The sequence below is a fragment of the Sander lucioperca genome, chromosome 14 (assembly GCF_008315115.2).
Source record: "Sander lucioperca isolate FBNREF2018 chromosome 14, SLUC_FBN_1.2, whole genome shotgun sequence".
Taxonomy (NCBI): domain Eukaryota; kingdom Metazoa; phylum Chordata; class Actinopteri; order Perciformes; family Percidae; genus Sander; species Sander lucioperca.
The window spans coordinates 1,470,135-1,488,049 of record NC_050186.1 but is presented as its reverse complement, the minus strand read 5'-3'; the positions used below and the strand labels follow the sequence as shown (position 1 = coordinate 1,488,049).

The following is a 17,915-nucleotide window of genomic DNA, read 5'->3' as shown; positions in this document are numbered from 1 at the left end:
TGCTCATTCTGTGTAATTTAATCTGTAGTTGAAAGGGGCATGTTCAAAAGGCTCAATCAATGATCAGCTCCAGGAAAATCAAAGAAGACTTAAAGTTACCTGTGAGTACTGTTACAATCAGAAGAAGGCTATGTGAAGCAAAGCTATCAGCTAGAAGCCCCCGCAAAGTCCCATTGCTGAAAAAAAGACATGTACTGAATAGGTTGAAATTTGCCAAAGGACACATTGACTGGCCAAAGTAGAAATGGGACAATATTCAGTGGACTGATGAGAGCAAAATTGTTCTTTTTGGGTCTAGGGGCTGCAGACAGTTGGCCTATTTATTGCATACCAGGGATCATGGATCAGTTTCAATACATCAAAATGCTTGAAGAGGTCATGTTGCCTTATGCTGAAGAGGAAATGCCTTTGAAATGGGTCTTTCAACAAGACAATGACCCAAAACACACCAGTAAGCGAGCAAAGTCTTGGTTCCAGATGAACAAGATTGATGTTATGGAGTGGCCAGCCCAATCCCCAGACCTCAATCCCATAAAAATCAAAAATGCTGTTTCTGAGGCAAAACCCAGTAATGCAGAGGAATTGTGGACTGTAGTTCAATCGTCCTGGGCTGGAATACCTGTTCACAGGTGCCAGAAGTTGGTCGACTCCATGCAACACAGATGTGAAGCAGTTCTCAGAAATAATGGTTATGCAACTAAATATTAGTGCAGTGATTCAAAGTAAAGCAAACCCTTGAGACATTTTTCAGTTTATACAGTAAATGTTTGAGTTTGTAAAGAAAAATGCAAATACTGCTATTTTTTTGAACAGCCTAATATTCCTTTTTCTTCACTTTCTATAAAGGTATAACACAGACTTGATCAGTTCTGGTCATGTTTTGATTTGGAATTGAATGTGCAGTGTTCCCAATGCATTGATATTATGGAATTAAAAGCTATTCCGAGGATTTTGAGCATTATCCACTTTTTTAAACACACTGCTATTATTCTGAATACAACTGTACATGCTACTGATAAATTAAATAAACTTGTAAAGGAACACAATGTGTTTTTCAGTGTCAGCCGGTCTAACTCACACTTTTCTTTTTTCTTTCTTGTTTGCTCCTATGTGGATTTGACTCATACTCAACTCTATTGGTTTCTTCAACAGGTAAGACATTTTTTTATTTTACTTTAACTGTACCTGATTCAAGTCAAATATTTTACTTTATATGTCCCCTGGGGGCAATTTAAAAGCACGTGGAGTACTTCTGACAGATGAGTAAATTAATATAATGAAATATACACAATGCTTTCTTCCAGTTTCTGAAGGATTTTATTGTGTTTGAGTGACATTGAATCAATTAGCTGCATATGCAGCAATACAACTTTTACAACATTAAAAGCACACTATGCAAGATTTGTACCTTAATATAACAGCTTCAAAGTCATTTCATTGGTTAACGAACTCGTAGTAGGGCGAATCATCCCTCTGATAAAGCGCCGCTAATAAAACCAGCAATGTAAGTTTGGTATGTGGCGCCCCGCCAAATCTCGCGAGAAGGGGGGGAGGGGATCAGGCCGTGAGGGCAGAGACGGCTCTGCATACGACAGTAACGTGAAATACAAGTACTCCACAGCTACTCTAGGGGTCGCTGTTTGACAAAATAACGGAAACTGCATAGTATGCCTTTAAGCCTTTGGCGCTGAGTCCTGGGTGATTTGGTTATACAGAAGAACAGGAAGTAGTGTCGTCCTTTAGGCTACATAAGTTCACTTGCAAAAACCACACTCAAATGTTTGGACTCCGGCTCGATGATTCTGTACTCTGCACACATAATCGATCGTGCTGATCACATCAGTACACTAAATGCATTCGTCTTGCTATATGTATCAAGTAATTAGTGTGTCTTGTTGTTGCTTCCAAACCTTTTCCATTCTGCTCTTGTGAATTAACAATTTAGTACGCTGACTGCCTGGAAAGTGGGCTATTAAATACTTACTGGAAACGCCTGGTTTTGAAGTGATGCCATCCAAGCATGTAAAGAAACTTGCAAATCAGCATTATTTTTACTACACCCCATCTAAGTAGAAATACACAGCACCATGTTAGATAGAAAGGATAAGGCTGCCGAGGGTCAATATTTTTGTCATTGTCAACAAAAAGACTAAAACGAACAATGCATTAGTTTGTCTCAATGCCATAACCAAATTACATTAAACTTATTTTATTTTATTATTTTATTAAACTAATTCTTGAAGACCTCTCCATTTTTTCCAAGGGGTTAGATGCGATTAAATTAAATTAGTTTCAGGGTTAGCAACCTCTACTTCTACTTCTTCTACTTCTGACAAAACTACACTGTAGCCTAATGTATTTGCTCCAAACCAGTGGATAGAAACACACATAATTCACATATCTTTTTTTTGTGACGTTCAAAGGTTTGCTTAAAATTCTTTTAAAGACTTGACTTTAAAGACAATTGAATGGAAACACAGCTTTTAAAGGCCCTGTGTTTGGGTCCTATCCCATACTGCAAGAGCTCACAACTGGCATTCACATTAAAACAATAAAACAAAAGCCTGTGGTTTACTTGACCTTTTTTCTTGACAAGTATTTGGCCCTTTCCAGCCAGAGGGGGCAAACAGCAGCAAACGAACTCTGCATGACCCTGATTCTCCGGTATGCCCGTCTATAGGCTCCTGTCCTGTCTAATAAGAGCTCATTGTAGGTGTACTATCCCCACAGTGACTGTTACACACAGGCAATACAAATCAGTCAACTTTGTAATTAAAGATGTAGTCTGGCCTCACACCAGCCACATCCACATGAGTTCACTTGTAACATTATTTGTGTATATTTATGTGACATTACAGGCTAGGTCTTAACATCTAGACACACATGTATATCACTGGTTTCTTCATGAGATTGAGAGACAATGTTAACAGTGTCTTCAGGGTGTTTCATGAGCCCTGCGGCAGCAGTACGGAGCCTGAAGGCCTTTACATTCCCTCTGCTGCCCGGCACGAGTCTCTGACTCGCTCTGGAGTGATGTATACCCACTAATGGTCCTACTAAATACTCTCTGTGGGACCGGGGGAACAGTCAAGCCTATGTTAGAGACATACAGAGACATATACACACACTGCTGCATTCTGTCGTTGTGAGTTTATGGGCTGAGGTAATGACAAAAACTCCACGCAGCGTGTAGCGTTATGGTCCCCACTGCTCTCACTAGCAACAAGCGCCATCTCACAGTGAACAATTGAGCAGCCAGAGAGAGAAAGAAAAGGCAATGCCGATGGAGAGTATGAGAGAGCAGGAGAGGAAGACTTCAATTAATTTATCTTGAGACCTATGGGACATTGATTACAAAGAGGTTGAATATTTGCTTTTTTTCTCAGGCTGTTGTTTGTGACCATGCATATTAGTGGCCGTTTTTGTATGCTTTTGTTCGCGCATCAGCATTTTTATCCGATGAGGTCTTTGTGGCCATTGTCGTTTTATTTCTGTACTTCCCAAAAGTCACTTGTCAGTCGTAGTATGGTCAATTTTGTGACTTTTGCCTTGAAGTTTCAGTTCTGTTGATAACATTTCTGAACCGCTGTTTTACATCTGTGTTCATAGTCAGTGTGCCATAGTGTCTATCAGATGTTTTACAAAAGCTGTCGTAAGTACTGAGCTTTTTAAGCCAAATATCAAATTGACACACAGTCACCCATTGGTTTTACTCTGCTTTAGAGTGGATTTCTGTCACTTTGTCAGCTGCAAGACAAATAGAAAATGTGTGTGGGAGTGTGGGCCTGTCTCACTGCCCTCTGCACAAATTTCAGAGGAGCGATACTGCTCCACAAAAAAACCTAGATACATACTGACTAATTCTGTCCTCAGATGTTACAACTGTATAGAAATTCACATTAAATCCTGAAAACAAACACGATAAATAAACAATGGTATGCAACAATGTCTGGGGTTTATCACATTACTTGTTATTATTCATTAATTTACAGTGTGTTTTAAGGGTGGTCAAGCATCATGATTTTTTGTAAGCTCAAAATCACAATGTGAAAATCCTGATATCACTCACCCCTATTGTGCACAGCGCACACATACATGCATCCTTGCAATTGTCCATGTGTGTCATCATGTCTAGTTGTGGACTATGGCCAATTTGCCTGACCCTCTCCTTCAGAGCACACTCTGATTGGCTGTTTGACACGGTTAAACTGCCTATTTACATCTGCTTCTGATAGACCGTCACTCCCTGCCATGCCTTTCTTGCCTAAGGAGGGCAAATTAAAGCGGTTAAGTTGTAAAACCAGGAACGTGACTGTGACTGGATCAGGAGTCACTAACAGTGGGAAGTTCTTTTTATTTGATGTCAAACTTGTTTACTGCACCAGATGCTGTCTTATCTGTGAGTCCGTAACGTGTTTGATGGAGGGAAATAAAACATTCTGTAATCTGATAGCTGTCTTGTTAACTCCATTCCACTGAAGCCCCTTTATGCATGTTTTCAATGCAACCCAAACTTTTCTTCTGTTGCACACACACACACACACACACACACACACACACACACACACACACACACACACACACACACACACTCTCTCTCACTCTCTCACTCTCTCTCTCTCTCTCTCTCTCTCTGTCTGTTACACACACTCACACAGAGCCACAGGAGTTGAAGATAGTGGTTTTGGATGTACATAATTGTGTTACAAGAGACTCCTTTACTGCTTTATGAAACAGAGGGACTGGCTTTCTGACTGTCTATACAATTCCTTTAGTGTACTCTGGCACTGGAAACAGGAACAGCTTTCCTGTCATTCAGGATACACACTCGCACAGTATTCCGGACATGATGCCTCTGGGATCTTGCTGTGGGAAACTTTGAGGGGGAGTGTTCAAAAGGTGGAGCTTAAGTCTGAGCTTGTGGGACAGAACGCAAGTATTAAACAGAGGTGGATGTTTGAGGGTTTGATCTTCTCTTTTTCTTTCTCCAATGGGAAATGGTTTTGATCACAACGCAATCCAAGAGGACTTCAACTGGTAGATGTGAATGTCTGCAACAGGACTCTTGAGTGAAGTTTGCGTTAAACAGAGTTGCAGTCCATGAGAATGTCGCCTGGAGTTTATCTGCACTGATACCAGATTCAAGAGGACTTTGTTTTCAGTGCTGCTGATATATCTTGTTGCTGGTGGGCTTCAGAGTGGAAACTAGCACCATGGCTGGGGTCACTAGGAAGGGATCTGGGAGACCCTCATACTACTACAGATTCCTGGGCAAGTCCCGACTGCAGCGTCAGCGAAGCCGGTCCCGCAGCCGCTCCAGACCGTCTATCAGCAGGGGTAATAAATACTACTACTGCTAAAAAGCTCACCATGCAGAAGTGTCAGTACAGCCTAGTAACTTTGTTCCTGCAACATACCGTAGCTGATAAAACTCATAAGAGACAGATACTGTAGATCACTAACTAACACTAACTACTATGTCTATGTTTCTGATTCTCATTAGCAAGTGCATATTTGTGGTGGTGTTTATCTTTAGGTTACATTTTGTGCAAGCAACACTAGAAGAGGCAGTTCCCCTTTTCAAACTCTTTTTCTTTTTTGTTCACATAAGAAAGACTTTTATAGTAACATTATTTTTCAGAACCCATGGCAACACTATTGCAAATGTGTTTGTGCTCCTGTGTCTGTGTGTTCATAAGAAACAGAGGAAGATGACAGTTTGGCGTCACTATTCACAAGGTGATGCTACTCTCAAATTGCACCAACACCTGACAGCTCACAGCTCAGTGTCAACTTGCGGAGTTCCACCCAGTTCAGGTGTGAATATTTGCATTTTTAGCAACCAAAAATGTCAGTTACACTTCTTTTTCTGTTAGCCCATGTCCTCAATCACTCTGTTTCTTTACTTTGTTGCCTTTTTTTTTGCCTCTTAGTACTCCTGTACTCACTGCTGGAGGCAGTGTTTGAAGTGTAAGGTTATAGTGATAAGTCTGGCCCCAAGGCTTAGCTCAAGTTACTTGAATTGAAAAATAAGAAGTACAATCTTCAGCCTATTGATTTTTTTTCTCCAAGTGAACTGCTGTAACTTGCCAAACAACATATTAAGTAGAAGACTGTTGAGTATCTCTTCTCTTGCTCGGTTGCTTTGGATATGATGCAAGCTTTATTGAGACAAATCGCTCAGGCAGGAAAACATGAGGCTCTCTTTTCGCTGAAATTGAACCTTTTTATTTTTAATTTTTTTTTTAGATAACTTGCATTATGTAAGTGTAGTTAGTCTCCTTTAGTGAGAGACAGACAAAGACAGACATACATGGCCATGAGAGAGAGACAAACGGAGTGTGCAGGTGCCTGGTTTGTATGTCTTTACTTTGCTTCTCTATATGATGAAAGAGGAGCTTTGAAGTCTCCCCTCTGTATCATTCAGCTTTCAAACACACACACACACACACACACACACACACACACACACACACACACACACACACACACACACACACACACACTGTGCATTTGAGCTTATGTACAAAGACACACGCCAACCCACTCTTCCTTGATCTTTGTGGCTAAGTGTAAGGTCCCCTTACAAAAACTTTTACACACTACACATATGCAGTGACGTGCACAGAGTGAGTGGAGGTTGTTCCCAGATGTAGCAAAAGACCACTTTCAAGAGCAATACACGCTTTGATTTTTGTAGTTGAAATAGTTAAAAGAAGATGTGGTTGTGCTTTGTATGTCTAAACTTGCATTCTAGAGACTTCTAAGTGGGTCTATTGGCAGAATTAACCAGAATGGCATTTGATGAATTATTATTATTGAAACAATAGGCAACAAGTGATTATTGATGCTGCAAAGAATGTTAGAGCTGTCTTTGGATTTGCATCCTAAGCATCATTATTAATGTTTTTCATATACAAGTAAGTAATACTTTTTAGTGACTGATATTCCTCATTTGTTTCGCTTTCTTAAAGCAGCTATAATCCATATTTTTAATTTCAACAGTGGATCACATGACTACTTGTATGTTAAAGGAGGCGCTTGTAGTGATGAACCCACAGAGAATAATCACCCAACAATGTAGTTTCCCTCAGCTCTTCAGCGCTTTTAGCATCTTTCAACTCATTGTTTTGGGGTTTAAAGCCTCCAACTTAACTGTGGGTCAGTCTCACCGCTCTCACCAGTCTAGTTTCCAGCAACAGCGGGCTGCTGTTTTCACCCAGTGTACGTTACCAAACAGCAGACACATAAACACCTGGTTAACATTCTAGAGCTTTTTAGCAGATAAAGCTTATTTTTTATTTTTTTTATTTTGATAGGACAGCTTAATAAATGAAAGCAGAGAGAGAGGGGGAATGACATGCAGCAAAGGGACGCAGGTCGGAGTTGAACCCGGGCCCGCTGCTTTGAGGAGTAAACCTCTATATATGGGGGCGCGCTCTACCAACTGAGGTATCCGGGCGCCCAGCAGATAAAGCTTTTTGTTTTTTATAAGTTAGTGGAGAGCAAAACAGAGCTAAAAGTAAAGACTTGGCATTCGCCAACTACATAACACTAGGTTAGTGTACTTTTGTTTCTGCTGCCCTCAAGTGGCAGTTGCAGGTCTTTGTAAGGCACATGCGTTAATATAAAAATCGGATTAAAAACCCGGTAACACATATGCATTGCCAAGAAATATGCTTTTTTCAGGGGAAATCAGGATTCGCTAACACCCTTCCCTGATTATGGAAACCAAGTTTCTTGGTTATGTGATACTGATGTAATAAGGTTACTGCAGAAAGCGGTAATTTGGTTACATTTGCATTTAAATGCATCGAATGTAGCAAAAAACCAACAACATTTCCATCCGGTATGTCCAATTTCTAGTAAATGTACTATACCACTATTGCAATATTAATGTAAATACACTACCGGTCAAAAGTTTGGGGTCACTTAGAAATTTCCATTCCACTCCATTATACATATATACATTATGTGCTTATATAATTGCAAAAGGGTTCTCCAATGTTTTCTCAGTTAGCCTTTTAAAATGATTATTAAACAGAATGTGCCTTTGGAACATTTGATGACTGGTTGCTGATAATGTACATAAATATTGCATTAAAGATCAGCCACCCACTCAGATCAGCTGGTATTCTGTCTATAATGGAGTGGAATGGAAATTTCTAAGTGACCCCAAACTTTTGACCAGTAGTATATAGAATTACATAAACACTGCTAGACGATTTTATTCATACTGTCCACCCCTCAGTGTGTGTGTGTGTGTGTGTGTGTGTGTGTGTGTTTCCTCTAATTCATTCAAATAAGGCTTGTGAGGAGAAAAATAAACTTTTCTCCCAAGTAAACAGTTCTATGTGCCTGCAGCTAGAAGATGTAATATTGTTAAACACGTGTTACAATCGAGAAGCCCAGCAGGCGAGGAATTAAAAAAAAGGGTGTTTTTGTTAACACCCCAGCCACGGACAGCTATGTGAGTTGATCTTGAGGAAGTTACTGTGATGTGTACACTGTCACTGGGACAGATCAGGTGCGTGAGCTCATGTGTTATTGTTTTCTCAGCATGTGTGTGCATGTCAGCGCGTCATTATCTGGGAATGGAAAACCTATATCAGTTCGGTTCACCCTCGCATCACTCTGGATCTGTTTCCTTTTCTTTCACAGGGGTTGGTGACATTTACATACAAAATGACTGCTTATCTCGAAGGGAGAATGGCAGCGAGACGGGCAGAGAAAGAGCGAGCGGATTGTCTGTTCTGACTTGTTATGCTGCCGTGTTTCAAATCTCTTGATGCGATCAGACTTCTTTGTAGTCTTTGAGTCTTTGTATAACACATAACAGCTTTAAATTGGACTTTCCATGGAAAAGTTGTCTTGGCTCTACTAAAAATGTTTACCTCCCTCAGAGACACTTCACATTGTTTTGCGTGGTATCAGATAGACGTTAGCCGTTAGGGTTTGTGTTTTTTACTCCCCGAGGTGTATCACCCAAACATGCTGGTTGTTCCCTGGCAGAAATAACTTGCCATTCTTCTTTTCCTTCCATTAATCTCACTCTATTCTTGCTGACCCGTATTTCCATTGAAAAGTCAGCAACAACTCACACCAGCACCAGCTGGCATCTGTGTTACGAATTAGGGATCGACCGATACTGGTTTTTCAAGGCCGATACAGATTACGATTATTAGTAGTTAATGAAACTGATAACAGATAGGTATACTGAACCCTTATGCATTGACAGTGAAAATGAAAATCTTTAAATCAAAATTAAGATTTTGGAACGTTACAAACTCCAACACAAAACTTTGTTTAAATGCTTTAAGCAATTATTTAATACGTTAGAAACTTTCAACATAATATACAGTTAAAGATAGTCAGATAGTGTTGTGGGCAGGACATTAAGTCAGACTCAGTGGTGAGTGAAACCGAAGCACAGGGACAAACACAGAGCTGTAGCGGCGCCAAAGGCGCACTTTTTAATTGATGAACTTTATCAGTTATCAGGCAATTAAAATGAAAAGTAACAAACTGCGTGAAACCATGAAATATCACAACAGTAAAGAGCTACAGCCAGCAGCTTGCAAGGAAGTGTTTGAACTACTCAATAACATCTCAATAATGCATGCCCACTGACAGTTATTGCATGTAATCATATTCTCAATGGGTCAGTACCAAGAAACACTTTTGATCTGTGCTACTGCGTGACTACATGCTTAGTTTCTGTCAGGCTGTTTATGTTGTAGCCAGAATTGTGTGTGTGTGTGTGTGTGTGTGTGTGTGTGTGTGTGTGTGTGTGTGTGTTGATGGGAAGAGAGGACAGAAATAAAGCTATTAGATGGGAAATCAGAACAACACTGACTCAGTTTCCGATGCCTAAGTTCCAGTTATGTACAGAGGAAGGGTGGAAACAAGTCTGTATTAATGATTTGTGCCTCATAAGTGTTAATCTACTTTAAATATGAACATGATGGGGAGGGATTTAGAGCTAAGGAGTGCCATGTAGTGCCAGACCTTAACGTCATGGCCAGTGGAATCCTTTATTCCAGTTTTTCTCTAAAACAGAAGAGTCCTTTGATCTGTTCATGCAGTCTGTGGCCTAGCATCCTCTCTATAATTAAGGTCATGTTTTAGTAAAACAAAGGCTTCACTAATCACCATAGGCATCCTCATTCTTTGATATAGTTTCCTTAATTTGTAGCGTATGCAGTTAGGTAGGAGAATATATGAGTGTAAAACTAAACATAAAACAAAGTAAATCAAGCAGTGAAGTGAAACCGCCAGAACTGTCTACATCATCTCAATGTTTAACCCAGGATTACTTTCTGATCTTAGGCTCAACTGTGGAATCTGTGTCCTTGTCTACCCCCTTTTCCCTCCCAGCCTGGTGAATAATTGAGATGGGCCAGATGACACAGGGCTTTTGAGCACCCAAAAGAGTCCAATAACAGGGGGACAGGTGCAGGCTAATCCCCCTTAATCCATACATATCAACTCAGATTACAAGTCAAAGCCAGGGAACGATTTTGGGGAAATAGCTATAGAACTATAGACTATCATTGCCATCTGTCACCCTGAAAAAGGCCTGTCGACATACAGCAGCCAGTATGTGCAAGTAATCATAGATATTTTCACATGCACATATATATATATATATATATATATATATATATGCACACAGTCAAGGTTAGAAAAGCAGCTGACACCAAGCCTGCACAGGGTGTTTGTTTCATATCTGTGTGTCTGCTAGTGGGTGTTATTAAAGTTGGTAGGATGTCAGTCGGCAGTCGCAGGAATGTTGCTGCTGTGTCGCCCTCTGCGCAAACACAAACTTCCTCTTTCTGCACCCCACTCTTCTCCTCCTCCTCCTCCTCCACCCCTCTCCTCTGCCTTCCCATAACACATTGCAGACAAAGGCATGCATGTGCCAAACATAACATGAACCAGAGCACCTCTCTCTGGACATCGGTTGAACAGGGTTGAATATAGAATCCCTGAGCCATCTTAAATCAACTGTGGTGCTGCTTGATGCTCCCAATATCGGAACTTTCATTGTTTTTATTGTTTATTTTATTGTTTATTGGGTGGCTATGATTCACACATCTTTTGGGTATTTCCTAACTCAGAATTGGCCTCCGGGGGGGTGACTACGCACAACAGTAATGAGTCTTTGTTACCCTATTTGACAGAAATGTATGCATTTGCCTGTTATTTCCGACAATTTGATGAAGAAAAATGCCTATTATGCTTGAGTAAATGTAACCCCAATTAACAATACTGCTTAAAAAAAGAATATTAATATATAAATACTACCGTTAAAATCACCGGTACAGGCTGACGGTAAAACTGAGAATAGCGCTCCGATTCAAGTTTATGTTCTGCTTGTTCAACGGTTGTTTGGTAAATTGCTACTTAACACATTCAGAGAGGATTTGAATTGCCTTTTTTTTCTCTCAATTCTTATCATTTTAGCACTGGTGGTCCGTTGGCGCTGGCTAAAACCTCTTTGGTGGTGCACCAACAATTCCTCTATGCAGGAAAACCCGTGTTTCATATTCCATTTTGAGTAGTTAATATTTAATTCAGATATAAATTCAGGCGGCTATGATGTTTGTATTATCACCCCACAGTCGACTGCAGATCGGGGCACAAATGTTAGCAGAAAGTTAAGTGACTGTTGACTGTTTTCTGCACTAGTGGTTGCTGTAGGTTGAAATGATTCACTTTAAGTCCCTCGGGTACACAGTCGCTCCAAGGAGACGAAGCAGCACCTCTTTATCACCCCATCATCTCTGCGCTGTGTAAATACCACATCTCAGGGGTCAAGAGTCCAGAGCTGTCCTCACAGTTCAGTGTTAACACATTAGAGTCTGTGTGCATCAACACACAACCAAACACTCTCTCCCCCATCTCTCCTATTCACTGTCTCTCTCACACACCAACACACGTTGTCAGACTAAGCCATAATGCTTGACAGTTCAAAGCTGTGCCTGTAATACAGTATGTGCCTGGGTGGGCCTCCACTGTGACCTCCATTACATGGATCGCTGTCTACCTGGGAGTCAGATTTTCCTCTAATGAGACTATGCTTTCTGACAAAAGAAATGAACAAAGCAATCTTCTTTCTGGCAGATTGCTCTTTGATTGACATTAATTCACAGTTTATATTCCAGAGACAGAGGGAGCTTTTTTGTTTTTTTGTTGCAGCACTATCAGCCAGTCAAGACAAGTTGTCTTCCACTTCAGGGGAAAAACAGAAAAGGGATGTATTTGTGAAGGAGGGAAGATGAGAGGTGGTGTGGACCAAGAGAAGATGGTCCTTCAGGTAGCGAGAACACAGTAAACACAGTTTGACAGCCTGTGATTGTTGCTGCGCATTTCACCGGCCCACAGAGAATGTATGTGTATGTATGTATGTGTGTGCGTTTTGTGTTTGAATTCTCTTCTGCTTTTCCCTCCTGCCATAACACAAGAACTCTGCAATCTCTTTGGAAGCTATTTTTCAGCCCTTAGGGTATAGACTTTGTGAAATGCCAACACATGCTGCTATTGATAAGAGGATCCTGTACTCAGACTACTCAATGAGCACAGGTCGGACTATTTGTCTGCCTTGTTCCAATACCCAATTTAAAGGCTATAATTAATAGGCCATTTTTAATATTAATAGTGGATCTAAGTGACTATATGTGAAAGTTTTTTCGCTCAGGAGTCGCATTCTTCCAGTTAATCTTTCATTTAGATATCAATATATATATATATATATATATATAATTTAAGTTTATAAACCAGGACGTCCTGCATTTGGAGTTGCTGTTATTTCAATTTTTTATTATTTATTATATTAAAGGACTTGGATCGGTATTTGGGGCCTTTGATCAGGACATCTTTAGTTTTAACGCCACGTATTTCTTTTAGGAGTTGATGGAGACCAAAACAGAGTAAATGTTGGCCTTACATTCGTCAGGTGGCAAAAAAACATGCTACTGTTACTCTGTAACTGCTGGATGTGTATATAAGCAACTGTTTGCTAACTTCACCTTATAACAACCTTTAACTAGCAGATAAGGTGCTATTTTTGTCTGTTTTGATTGAAACAACATTTTATAATTCAGCCAGAAGACCCAGCCAGTCACCACGGAAAGGTTGTAAAGCATGTCTGTGCTTGTCTCAATTAGCTTGTTGCGTTGAGATAATGTTGCAGCGAGATCGTATGCAACACTGGCGAAACAGCAGCAAAAATTTACATAAATGTAATTGCACATGAAATAGATGACAGATCTTTTCAGTGGCGTAGAGGGACTCCACATCAGCAGAGGAATCACTAGCGTAACACCAGCAGGACAGAGTGTAGGTACTGAATGTTCTTTTAAAGTCACTGTCATTTGTAGGCAGATGAAAAACCCTGTGCAACAACAACTTGCTTACAACAACCTTTGTGAATTTCCTCTGTCATCACGGAGCCACTTAGCACAGCCAGCTCCTCGAGCGCTAAAAGATCATAAAGCACATCACTCCAGGCGAAAAGAACCACGTGTTCAGAAAGTCAACTGTCATTATTATACAAATACATCACTTTGGCACAGCCACACACAAAAAAATATGTCCTTTTGCTAAATGTTCGTCACCATTCCTGTTTCTCCCCTTAGATCAGGGGTCTTCAACGTTTTTTAAGCCAAGGACCCCTTACTGAAATTAATTTCTTAATTAATCGAAATTAATCGCATACATAATTAACGGTGCCTGAACCGATACTTTTTAAGAAAGTAAAAAAAGAAAAGAAAAAAAAAGGGTACTAACCAACAGTCGGTGAAAGTAAAGAACGGCTTGTTTATTGCTAAGGCCATATGGTCAAAATTAAATGATTTAATAATAATGTATAACAATAAAAATAACTTATTTCACTAGTAAATTGCTGTTGAACGACAAAAACAACCACCAGATGGGAAAAGGACATTTACAATAACTTCAAATGCACCACGAGGCTGTAGTTTACCAGTTTCATTGAACGCACCGTCTGTGTTGTTTCTCTGACGGCAGCTGCAGATTGTTACATGAACATTGAATCCTCTACAGTAAAACACAGTCAAACTTTACACCGTTTAGCGTTAGCTGTCAGCATTGTAACCGTGTTTAATCCAGCTACTAGCTAGCGGTAGGCTAACGTTAGATATATATATATTAGGGCTGTCGATTAAAAAAATTAATCCAATTAATTACATACTCTGTGATTAATTAATCTAAATTAATCGCATACATCATTTTTGCCCTGTGCCTTAACCGATACTTTTTAAGAAAGTTAAAAAGAAAAAAAAAGAAGAGTACTAAACAACAGTCGGCAAAATTAAAGAAGGCTTGTTTATTGCTAAGGCCATATGGTCAAAATGATCCAGGCAGCACATTCTCGTCTCCCTCCTTCATTTTACAGTCCAATGGTGGCTTGAACGGCTCTGGGTCAAAGTTCAATATGGAATGGATTAATCTGCGTTATTTTTTTTAACGCGTTATTTTTTCTCAGATTAATTAATCGAAATTAACGCGTTATTTTGACAGCCCTAATATATATATATATATATATATATATATATATATATTTGCTAATAATATGTTGGATTCATGTTAAGACATTTTCATTTTTGAAAAAAAAACCCTAAGGGTCCCGGACCCCCTTTTGAAGATCTCTGCCTTAGATGATTAACTACACGCTATCAGTTACCTGTCTGTCTTCTAAAGCGTGATTTATACTACGCCGTGGCTACGTACGTAGGTACGTGGAGACACGGACCTACGCCAGACCCTACGCCGTAGCCGGACGTGTACTTCTCGAAAAATGTAACAACACGTCGTGGCGACGCACGTCGTGTCTTGGCAGCGTTGCATTTCCCCCGACTCATTTCCGGGTTCTCCTTCTCCATAAACAACATGAAATCAAGGAGAGGGTTAACTTTTCCTGCTACAGATTTCAGACCGTGGTCAGAAAGCACAGAGGAGACACTTTGTTTCTCTCACTATGACTCTAGAGTCGCTACCCGCTCCGAAGCTAATCGCCGTCGCTCTCTCACTTCGCCCTCGCTCTACCACACACTCCCCACACACACACACACACACGCCGGCTCGACGCACACACCAACACACAAGTATAAACTTCAGGCCACTTACGTAGGCTACGGCGAAAGCTCTACATGGAGCCTCCGCAGAACCATAAATCGCGCTTTACTGTCTTTGTGACACATTACCACCTGCGTGCCCAGAGTGCCGTTTCTCTGCACACCTCACACATGAATCAGTCTTACCATGTTCATCCTGTTTCTCTTGCCTTGATAGCAACGCACAAAACGTTTGAGAATATTATACATCACAGTTATTTTTCAGAAGTAGTAGAGGCTTTGAACCTTTCCTCCCCCACCTTTCGTCTACAACCATTTTGAAAGCTGGAATGTCCTGTGCTGGTGATGTCTGGGAGGAAGGAAAGGTTAGCTGGCACTGGTCACTGGATGGAGCACGCCTGGTCGGGAAACACTAAGGAAAATATGCAGTGGTGGAATGAAACTAAGTACATTTAATCAAGTACTGTACTTAAGTACAAATTTTAAGTACTTGTACTTTACGTGAGTCTTTTTTTTTTCATGCCACTTTCTACTTCTACTTCTACTTCACTCTATTTCAGAGAGAAATATTGTACTTTTTACTCCACTACATTAATCTGACATCTTATGTTACTAGTTTCTTTACAAATTAAGATAGTTGCACACCAAACACATGTAGTTTATAAAATACAATTGTTTACTTTTAATACTTTAAGTACATTTTCCTGATGATACATACTTTTACTTAAATAACATTTTCAATGCAGGACTTTTACTTGTAACGGAGTATTTTTACAGTGTGGTATTAGTATTTTTACTTAAGTAATCACTAGAAGGATGATCACTAGAAATATGTAGTCTGACCTATATAACTGAATGTTAGTGGAAGGAAGGAAGAAAGCTTTAGATATGGATGGATGGATGGACGATGGATGGATGAATGAATGAATGAATGGATGGATGATGAATGGATGGATGGATGAGGTAAAGAGATTAGCATAAAGATTATTAAAATAATTAACGTCTTGTATCTTGTTTGTTGATTCTGTACAAAAAACAAAATGTGAAATAAAGAACAAGGGCAAGGAAAAGTTACAAGCTTGAAATATTCATTCGTCTAGTTGCCTGGCAACCTCAAAGTGCTGAAAAGACCACCGTAAAACTTTTTTTTTTTTCCCTTCACTTTTACACTTGTATGGATGGATTAAACTAACAACATTCAGCATGCTAATTTGTGAATTTACAAGGTGCTTATTGGTATATATCTTTTTTTTTTCTTTGTCCTTTTTTACTTTTGCAGACTGCTTCCAGTCTTCATGTTAAGCTACGCCAACCACCTGCTGTCACTAGCTTCACACTCACAGACATGAGACTGGTATCAACATACTGGTCTTCTCATATAACTCTCGGCAAGAAAGTGAATATTTTCCCCAAAAAGTCGGAACTATTCCTTTAAGAGTCATTTGTCGTTTGTTGTCTTGAATGTTTTGTTTGATGTTCACAAAGATATACATTCACTCCCAGGCTGCACTGCACCTTTTTCTGTTTGCCAGACTGGGACACACATGCACTCTTGTGCACACACGAAATGCAGGTGACTATCATCTGGTCTGTGCAGCTTTTAGGCCCCACGGGGCTCTCACTGGCATTTTCAGGGTCCCATTAAACAACTGTGAGGAAGCCTGGAGGTGGGTGGAATCAAGACAGAGAAATGGCTCTATTTGTGGGCAGATGGTGATGGGAGAATGGAGAGGTGGTGGTGTGACTTTTGGGGGAATGTGAAAGGATAGAGAAAAACAGCGGGAGAGTTGCAATGAGAAGGTAACGACAGATGAGAATTTGATTTGATTTATACAAGATGATATTGTGAAGATACAGTAAGAAAATCCAGAGATTTTGGTTTGAAGAGAACATCAATCGGAGAGCACACAGAGGGAAGAAAGTGGATTGGTGAAGCAGAACGGACATTACATGATTATGATAAGGAAAATAAGGTGGAAGATCAGGAAATTTAGAAAATCATATACAGGCAATGGATGGGAAGGAAGTAAAATATAACGCATGAGATGGCATTGGTAGTTCAAAGATACCTCACATTTTGACACAGCAGCTGTTGTCTGTGGGCCCTCTCTGACCCTTTGATTGACCTAACAAAACAAGTCTTGCATGCTCAAGGGCGTAATTTTGGGTTCAACATTGGGGGGGTGGGGGGGGGTGTTGAGATCTTCACCTCTCTAGCGAAAACGTTTGTTCCAACATTAGGGGGGACAAATTATAACCGGGGTGTCTGGGTCGTCCCCTAGGAAATTTTGAGCATCAAACACTTCATTTCCTGCATTCTGGTGAATGTCTCTGCAACAATTTCTACCTTTTCTGCATGCAAATGTCTTTATTTATGTAAATAATATTTATATTAATTAATTAATTAATTAAGTAAGTAATCGGCCGTATTGTTCACTGCTGAACATTACACGTGTTTCGGGATAGGTTTTTTTGAGGAATTTTGCACATCTTGCTTGCCACAGCATTTAAACTCTTTGACTTCCTTACCTCGGCCTGTTTTGATTATTGGGGGGGTTGTGACGCCCCCATCCCCATCCCCCCCGTAAATTACGCCTATGTGCATGCTAAATGCTCACAAACACTCATCATAAACCTTCAGATACCAAAATATTTTATTCCACAGCAGTTAGACAGAGCCTTCAGAACGGGAAGTGTTACCATTCTGAAACCAGCCACCACATGCGGTGCAACGCGGCTCTTTGATGATTTTACTTCAGTTTGGAATTTGTGTTTTAATTTAGGTTTTATTGAGCGCGAGTGTCTGTTTACTGTTTG

The 17,915-nt window shown here is 40.1% G+C and overlaps 1 protein-coding gene across 10 annotated transcripts in view; it reads left to right on the top strand.

Moving 5' to 3' along the window:
- The window catches only part of LOC116062793 (disabled homolog 2-interacting protein), a 169,970-nt gene that overhangs the window by 67,046 nt on the left and 85,009 nt on the right, over positions 1-17,915 (top strand). For 2 of the 10 annotated variants that reach the window (XM_031317479.2, XM_031317478.2), the window contains exon 1: positions 4,949-5,337. The exons of the other annotated variants lie outside the window; for them this stretch is intronic. In XM_031317479.2, the coding sequence (XP_031173339.1) occupies positions 5,214-5,337 (124 nt within the window). In that variant the 5' untranslated portion in view covers positions 4,949-5,213. Of the gene's footprint in view, positions 1-4,948; positions 5,338-17,915 lie in introns of those variants that run through there. 10 annotated transcript variants of the gene reach the window in all.